The sequence below is a fragment of the Rhipicephalus sanguineus genome, chromosome 7 (assembly GCF_013339695.2).
Source record: "Rhipicephalus sanguineus isolate Rsan-2018 chromosome 7, BIME_Rsan_1.4, whole genome shotgun sequence".
Lineage (NCBI taxonomy): Eukaryota > Metazoa > Arthropoda > Arachnida > Ixodida > Ixodidae > Rhipicephalus > Rhipicephalus sanguineus.
Genome location: NC_051182.1, coordinates 1,545,166 through 1,554,576, shown reverse-complemented (window position 1 = coordinate 1,554,576; position 9,411 = coordinate 1,545,166). Strand labels below are relative to the sequence as shown.

The 9,411-nt window shown below is 47.5% G+C and overlaps 1 protein-coding gene across 1 annotated transcript; it reads left to right on the top strand.

The window, feature by feature from the left end:
• Positions 1 to 4,483: 4,483 nt before the first annotated feature.
• LOC119399269 (uncharacterized) lies at positions 4,484 to 6,704 on the top strand. The gene has a single exon (XM_037666083.2). The coding sequence runs from the start codon at positions 4,532 to 4,534 to the stop codon at positions 6,383 to 6,385; it is 1,854 nt and encodes a 617-aa protein (XP_037522011.1). The 5' UTR covers positions 4,484 to 4,531; the 3' UTR covers positions 6,386 to 6,704.
• Positions 6,705 to 9,411: the final 2,707 nt, after the last annotated feature.

Below are 9,411 nucleotides of genomic sequence, written 5' to 3'. Positions count from 1 at the left end.
ACAGCTCGTCTGCTCGTAGTTGTGTGGTTGCGTTTTCTTCACCATGTGCAGTGCCGAAATCGTGAATATTTCTGTGCTTTTGACCATCGCCGGTTGCCGTTGAGAGTGCCAGCCGTTCGAGTGTTGCCTCGTCAGCTGGAAACTGCATCGTCGGCACGTTCTCACGACCGACCGAGGCAGCGGTGCAGCATTTCTCCGATAACAATGCCGGCGCCGGCTAGCTTAGGATACCTGTGTTCGCTGTATGGCGAGAGTCCCGTTCGCTGTCTGTTCAGTATGTCATCGAGCCGTACCTCGGCGTATCCTCCCCGTAGTCTCAGGTTCCCGAGAAACCGCGACACAGCAACCAAGTAAACTCGCATTTTCACGGTAGCTGCAGACAGCCGGGGGATGGGTCCGCGCCGGCCCGATGCCTCACGATCCTTTCTTCTAGTCTTTAGTTCTTTGTTGTCAGCCCGCACTCGCTGTGCGCCCGCATTCGAAGAGCAAACGGCATCGAAGTGCCGCCACTGGGAGAAGGGTGCACGCAGCTTTGCCGTGTTGAATACGATTCAAGCGCGAGCAGTGCGACGAGGCGGTGTATCGGGGTGTGGGTCGAAACCCATCTCAGCTGTCATTCGTTCCAAAAGCGCACGCAAGTTTGCGTCCATGGTTGGCAGAGCGATGAAAACACTACGGCAGTTCGAGGTGCACACCCAACATTATCAAACCGACTCGCAGTTTTCAAGCACGCGCGATACACGGTGCCATGGGCTCCGCCGCTCGACGACGACCGCGCGAGCCGACCGGAAGTGGCGCCACAGACCACGTGGTTGCGCCGAGACGCCAGAGAGAAAAAATGAAAAAAAAATGCCGCCGGCGCTGGCGTCGCCTCCTCGCACCTCCGCCCTTCACGCCGCGCGCAGCTTTCCGCGCGCTCGCTGCGTTGAGTTGAGGGAGAAAACTGCGGAACGTTATCTCTGTAATTTGGTAACACCACTTAGACTTGACGGATTCTAAAAATTTTTGCGGCATATGACTCGTAAACAGTCATACGTCAATAATGAGACTATTCCAATATAACTAAAAAAGGTGTTGCAGGGCCCCTTTAAAAGGCGCGCTCTTATATAATCGGTGGGCCTCCTTCTTGCCTTGGACTTTGTCGACGCAGCGCTTTCGGCCTAGGACTTTCGTCGCTGAGACTTTCCCTCAGCTCCATTGTCCATTAGTATTTATGGTAGTAAGGCTTCGTCCAGAACTTCCTTTTGGCGCTGCCGTTTCTGCGGAATCTTAAGAGTGTTGGTCACTGGAGTGTGCTCGCTTTACTCGCCCAACGCGTGAGAGCAGACGTAATGGGGATGTCGAGCTGACAGCGCGGAGCGGATGGCGACATCGCAAGGAATTTGCGCTCTTTCTATTGGCTAAATAGCCCTGCAGCCGACACAATGCTTGAACCAGCTTGTGAGATGGACTATAGAATGCAAAAAGGTCGCTTCTTTGGCTGGTTGGTGCAACGTACGCGATGTGGAAAATCTTTTTCAGTGCGCAGAGTGTTTGAAGAAAAGGGAAGACGAGTGCACTGTCCCATCTCGTCGTTTCTTTTCTTGAAGCATTCTGCACGCTGAAAACGGCTTTCGTTGTCAAGGCAGCTGGAATGCCGGTTACCCCTCTTTGCACCATAATCCACTATGCTGCCGTCCAGTCTCATCATGTTATACCTAACATTTTTCATTCCATCAAACGTTGAGGTAAACAGCGCGAAAGACGAAGACAGAGTAAAGGAGGGACACAACACGAGCGCTCCTATTGTGTCCCTCCTTTACTCTGTCTTCGTCTTTTGCGCTGTTTACCTCTACCAGCTACGAATCGTTACCAACTTGCCCAGTTTTCAATTCTACATCAAACGTTGTGTGCTTCCTAACATTTAGATGTGAAAGCATCTTATGCTCGGGGCAGTGTCCGTTCTGCGGCGTCCGCACCCATACTACGCATGCGCCAACTCTCCCCACTCCTAGCGCTCACGAGTGGAGGTGGCGTGAGCACTGCCTCCGCTTCGTTTCTCCTCTCCCGTTTCTCTCCCTCCGCCACAGCTGGACGCTCGTATATAATGCAGCGCGCGCTCGCTCCCGTTGCACTCTCCTTCGCAACGGCGCTATGAACGCTCGCAAAGCTGAACGCAAACGGCAACGCCGGCAAGCGAATCTCAAAGCTGCGAGGCTGCAAACGCGCGTTCGCTGTGCTTCCGTCATTCTCTCTCTGTGCAACGGTGTGCGAAATGCCATGAACAACGTCAACGTCAGCGCTAGTTGCAGCGGCAGTGCCACTGCCGCGGAGCAGAGGAAGGCTCGGGAAGCCGAACGTAAACGTCAGCGTAGGCAAGCGGTAATTCAAACGCCTCGACAACCACCGTCTCATAAGTCACGTAAGAGAAACGGAAACTCGATGCGCACCCTCCGCGATGCTTTCGCATCCCACCATGGTTGCCCTTAGGGTAGGATGATGTGTAATTTTTTCTGGAGTTTGCTCCCACCCAAGTTTCCGCCCCATGCGTTATTAGAGGGAGTACGCAGTGACTTAGCACACTTTCGACCACAGGGAAAACGGTAAATTGCCCATTGCTTTTTTCATTATGGAATAAGTTACCTCAGGAGATCGTTAATGCGGACACAATACAATCGCTCGCCCATCTCGTCAATGACCTAGCACTTGATTTTTAACATTGCAATATATTATGTTCCTCATAAGTGCTGAGATTTTTTTTGTATTTCTGCATGAATGCCATTATTGCTATGTATTAATTATATTTTCCCCTGATGTTGAGAATTTTCTGAATTTCGTACCTTGTATTGTATTTTCATTGTGTTTTTTATTCTGATTTTGTCACTGACAGTTGTTACCCACTCCTGCTTGGGCCCGAACAGGGCCTGCAGTATTTGTAAATAAATAAATAAAAAATCATTTGGTAACGTCTGCTGTAACACTCCGGTAAACAGCTAACATAATTTTTTTTTCGCATCCGAGGTTGCAAGCTGCAGTGCCATTTGCTTTTTGCATTTGCACAATATCGTCGACCCTTTAGGTCAACCGCAGTTGATGCAGCAGTTTTGGAGCATGAATTAAAAGGAGTTATGACAAGGCGCTAAACAGATTGGTACAACCTTGGCATTTCGAAACATTGGCTTCGTGCCAGTGAGCCACGTACTTTAGCAAATGGGAAAATATCTCCAATGGTGCCGCGACCGCTAAGCAATCTTCACTGTGCAGATAATTACAAGCTACAGAATGTTGTTGTGCCACTGTGTATTCACGAACGCTTATCTGTGTCTCCGTCCGAGAAAACCACAACGATAAAAACACACTAATTCGAACTTTGTTCGAATTAGTGTGCATGCACTGTAGTACACACTGTAGTGTGTATTCCCTGCATACGCCCAAATTCGAGCTTGTCTAAGATTAAGCAAAAACGCGTGGCATGTTTCATGTGGCGCTTTTCTTGTGTATATTTCCTTGCCACAGATCTTGCTACACAGACCTAAAGCAGACTCATCGTGGGGTCGTGCACGTACGATAGGATGCGGTAAAAGAAAAAAAAGCCGGTCTTATACAGGCATGACATGGCGTATCACTGAGAATGTTTAATCGCGCTAGCTGCCAGTGACATAAGGCTATCGGCCGCACCGAAAAAGCCAGCGCCAACTTCGGCGTGACGTACTAGGCTGGATCATATGGTCACAGCGGCTATGACGGTTTCGGGAGCGCCGGAGCGAGCTGGAAACGAAATTTTAGAACGCCACCTGCGCTGTATTTTTGAGTGAGTGGAGAGGCTGCCTGGCTTCGGGTGCGCGCACCACAACACTTGAAAGCACTACAATAGTCAGTCGCTATCTTTGAAGGCGTCTTATATGTTAAGCCAGTGCTCGGTGCCGAAGTGCAGGACGCACATAATGGAGCCCGCTTTCAGCTTGCACTAGTGTCCGCAGAATAAGAAGATGCGTGAAGCTTTGATTGCGAAACTAAGAAATGACACTTAGACAACTCTTCCGCGAGAAAGATTTCTGCTTAGATGTGGGGCTACGCTGTTTCGTGACTAGCAGAAAGCGATTGAATAGGTTAGGCGGTTGTTTTCTCGCAGAGTAGACATTTCCTCCTTTAGGAGAAAAAAACTGCAGCGCGAGGCGCCGACACGTGCCGATATAATGAGACCCATGGATCCATGGCGAAATCGTTCGCTGGCAGACGGAGCGAAAACCGTGGGCGTGAACATTGTTCCGCAGGTTCCTGCCTCCTCACATACGTGAACATACATTTATTGTCATTATAGAGTCATCCTCCGTAGTCGCTCATCGACTGAGGTTTTGTGGTGCCAAACTAAGTTCGCCGTCGATATTTTTATCAGATAAAGAATTGCAATTTCTCCGTTCGGCTTTTCCAAGTTGATTAGAAAGTTATCTGCTATGACATGCGCAGTGGTTGGCTGATCCCCTGTATATGGTGGGCCGGTGGGCTCGACAGCTGTGCTACAGCACAGAGCAATAACCCGCTTACCTTTGCCATGCAGGTATTCACGCTCGCTATCTCGCGCGTGCTGTTGCCTGCCTTATCGTTCGCCACCACCGAGACTGCGTCGACATGCCGGTCCCAAGGAAATGGCTGGAAAACTCAAGCCTTCTACCGAACAACGCCCCTTACCCAACCGGTAGCCAGTACCTCAACCGACCAGATGGCGCTAACCCTGGAACACTCGGTCCTCACTTCACCGTGGGAGGCCGCATCGCCTGGAACATCAACCTGTTCGTCGCCTACAAGAGAGCTGCGATCAACCGCGGCGCTTCGTGGGCTCGACAGCTGTGCTACAGCACAGAGCAATAACCCGCTTACCTTTGCCATGCAGGTATTCACGCTCGCTATCTCGCGCGTGCTGTTGCCTGCCTTATCGTTCGCCACCACCGAGACTGCGTCGACATGCCGGTCCCAAGGAAATGGCTGGAAAACTCAAGCCTTCTACCGAACAACGCCCCTTACCCAACCGGTAGCCAGTACCTCAACCGACCAGATGGCGCTAACCCTGGAACACTCGGTCCTCACTTCACCGTGGGAGGCCGCATCGCCTGGAACATCAACCTGTTCGTCGCCTACAAGAGAGCTGCGATCAACCGCGGCGCTTCGTGGGCTCGACAGCTGTGCTACAGCACAGAGCAATAACCCGCTTACCTTTGCCATGCAGGTATTCACGCTCGCTATCTCGCGCGTGCTGTTGCCTGCCTTATCGTTCGCCACCACCGAGACTGCGTCGACATGCCGGTCCCAAGGAAATGGCTGGAAAACTCAAGCCTTCTACCGAACAACGCCCCTTACCCAACCGGTAGCCAGTACCTCAACCGACCAGATGGCGCTAACCCTGGAACACTCGGTCCTCACTTCACCGTGGGAGGCCGCATCGCCTGGAACATCAACCTGTTCGTCGCCTACAAGAGAGCTGCGATCAACCGCGGCGCTTCGTGGGCTCGACAGCTGTGCTACAGCACAGAGCAATAACCCGCTTACCTTTGCCATGCAGGTTAGTAAACCATACGCTCTGTTCTCAAAGAAATCAAGCAACTACTTTTTGCTACAGCTGCCGAGCCCACGGTGCTGCTTTTTAATTGTTGTTGAGTGTACTGACGTCATTCGTTCCCTGCTCATGCAATCGGGCGACGTTGAGTCAAATCCGGGTCCTAACACAACCGCTATACTCGACGAATTGCATAAAATATCAGCTGGTCAGTCCAAACTAATTTCTGAAGTAAGTAACCTGAAAGATCAACTTCTAACCACAAATCAAACTATCGCCCAGTTGAGCCAGCGGATGAATGATGTTGAAAAACATTGTCAGAGCCTTACTTTGCTTCGCACAGAAATAGACAACATAAAGTCCAACACTGCCCAGACAGCTCGACAAGTATTCGAACTCGAGGCACGTCTTGACGATGCCGAAAATCGATCCCGGCGAAACAACTTGGTATTTTATGGCCTGCCCGAGCCTAGTAATTCAGAAAGTTACGCCCAAACCGAAGAATTGGTCATACAGCACTGTCGTGAGCACCTTGGCCTTACAATAAATCCAAAAGAAATTGAAAGAGTTCATCGCCTAGGCCGTCACCCTATTGAGCGCGGCCGCCCTATTATCGTTAAGTTTAGCTTCTACAAAATGAAAGAAGCTGTTCTTTCTAATGCTCGAAAATTAAAAGGAACTAATTACAGTATCGCACAGGACTTCTCCCGCTCTGTCAGAAACGCTCGTAAGCATTTGGTTGCTTTTGCCAAAACTAAATCTGCTCGTTTCCAACTGTCTTACAAGACACTTTCTATTGGCTCAAAGAAATATATTTATGACGAAGTCTCGCAAACTGTCAAAGAATTCAAATAGCAATCAACGGGCTGTAAAAGAAAGCAATCGCATCATAGCAAAGTTCCTCGGGCTAACCTTACATTGTCTGTAATCTTCACTAATATTCGCAGCTTCTTGCCGAAGCGTCAGCTTGTTTCAAATGTTGTCTTATCGTCTACCAGCAATGTGCTCATATTAACTGAAACGTGGCTACATAGCAACATCAGTGACGATGAAGTTCTAGCCGACCTGCCTAACTTCTGTATTTATCGCAAAGATCGCAAAGATGGACGTGGGGGTGGGGTCCTTGTGGCAGTGAATCAGCAACTATCATCTTCAGTATTCCACGTCGATTCGGACATTGAAATATTATGGATCATCTGCCGCGCGGTGCCGCGAACCGTACTTTTAGGCGTTTGCTATAGGCCGCCCCAAAGTAACCCCGATTTCCCGTACAAACTGAACAGCATTCTAAACACTCTTACAAGAGTGCATCCAAAAGCTGACATCGTTCTCTTCGGGGATTTCAATTATCCTCACATTGACTGGCGTAACTACACAACTTTAACAAATAGCCCAGAAGCAACTAACTTTGTTGATGTGTGTCTGAACTTCAACCTCTCACAGTTGATAACTGAACCAACGCGTGTCGCACAGAGCTCGTCAAGCATCCTAGATTTGATACTAACAAACAACCCCGACTGTATGACATCCATAACGCACTTAAGGGAAATAAGCGACCACAAGGTTGTTCATGCAACCTTTAACTTTGCCCCGCTAGTATGTGAAACCTACAAAAAAACAATTCGACTTTATGATAAGGCCAATTATGAAGCTATCAACAGTGAGCTAACCCGCTTTTTCCCGGTATTTGAGACGCAATTTAGTAACCATCCAGTGCAAGAAAACTGGTTGCTTTTCAAGAGCAAAGTACTAGAGCTAATTGATAAGTATATCCCGGTATGTAGTTTCCGTGCTAATAAAAACAAACCATGGTTCAACAAATCACTGAAGCGACTAGAAAATAAGAAAAAAAGATACTTCCGAGCTGCTAAACAGAGCAACAACCCACTTCTGTGGGATAAGTACTATTCAGCAGAAACCGAGTACCTCACGGCAATACAAAACGCTAAGTACAAGTTTTTTCACAATGACCTTCCTTGTATGCTAACACAAAATCCTAAACAATTTTGGCGGGTGATTAACCCAGAACAAAAACACACGATAACACTAGCTAATGAAAACAATGATGTTATAAGTAATGCAGAATGTGCGGACGTATTTAACACCGCATTCGCAAGTGTATTTACTAATGATCGTGCAATGCCTCCGATTGTACCAAGATCTCGGTGTATTACCAGTGAACTACCAATGCCTGACATTGTATTTTCCATTAATGGCATAATATCTTGCATAGAACGTCTCAAGTTAACATCATCAGCTGGTTTTGACGAAATTAATTCGAAGTTTTTACTTAATACTAAGAACATTTCGGCTGCTTTCTTGTGTCTTTTGTTTTCTCAGTCCCTTTCTACAGGTCACTTGCCCGATGACTGGAAAGTGGGAAAGGTCGTTCCCATCCATAAATCTGGCAGTAAGCAGTCACCATTAAATTATCGTCCAATCTCGTTAACAAGTATACCATGTAAAATCATCGAACATGTCATTTATTCACAAATCATGACCTTCCTAGACTTAAATAATTTTTTTAATCCTTCACAGCACGGTTTTCGCAAAGGTCTATCCTGTGAAACTCAACTAGCTAACTTCCTCCATGATTTACACTTAAACTTAGACTGTAACCAGCAAACTGATGCCATCTTTTTAGATTTCGCGAAAGCGTTTGATAAAGTGTCTCATCAGCTCCTTCTTTTAAAACTTTCTAGCCTAAACATTAACCCTAATGTTCTTAATTGGATTGCAGCATTTCTGAGGGATCGCTCCCAATCAGTTTTTGTTAATGAGTGTGTTTCTAATCCTCTTCCAGTTACGTCCGGTGTTCCCCAAGGTTCGGTGTTAGGTCCTCTACTGTTCCTAATATACATTAACGACTTACCTTTACACGTTTCATGTCACATTCGCATGTTCGCCGATGACTGCGTCATTTATCGTACTATTACTAATCGATCTGAGCAGCGAGCACTTCAACATGATCTTAACTCTATTCAAGCATGGTGTGACCATTGGCTCATGACACTTAACCCAACTAAATGCAAATCATTATCTTTCTCACGTCGTCAAAACCCTTTAACTTTTCCTTACACACTGGGTAATGTTGACTTGGACAGAGTCGAATCCTATAAGTATCTAGGTCTAACATTGTCATATGATCTAACGTGGGGTGCGCATGTCACTAACATAATAGCGGGTGCTAACAAATCACTTGGATTTCTAAAACGTCATTTACGTCACGCTCCCAAACGCCTGAAACTTCTAGCCTACAAATCTATTATCAGGCCAAAGCTTGAGTATGCCGCTGCCATTTGGAGCCCGCCTCAGGCTTATTTAACAAACTCACTTGAGGCACTGCAGAACCGCGCGGTACGATTTATTCATTCATCATATTCATACCATGTCAGTGTGTCATTACTGAAAGAAGAATCATCTTTATTAACTCTTGCACTTCGTCGCCGCATTGCCACCCTAGCTCTGTTCCATAAGTTTTATTACAGATCACGTGACCGACCGGATTTTATCACCACTCCAGCCCGCATATCTCATCGCACCGGTCATGCCTTACAAGTCACCCGTCCACGCAGCCACACCAAGACATTTTCCGCCTCGTTCTTTCCACGGGCATCATCTGAATGGAACGACCTTTCCCACAGCACTGCCGCCATTACCTGCCCGAGTTTATTTTTGCAAAATGTAACGCATTGCCTGTCTCGCAGTTAACACACATGGTTAGCATTTTTTGTATAATTTCTCTACATCCACCCCTTATGTAACACCCCCTAGTGGGGTCTTTAAGGTAATAAAATGAAATGAAATGAAATGAAATATATGTGAAATGTTGCTTCAATAAATTTTGTTGTAAGTCAGCGCTGTGTGTGTTCCCTTCCTGT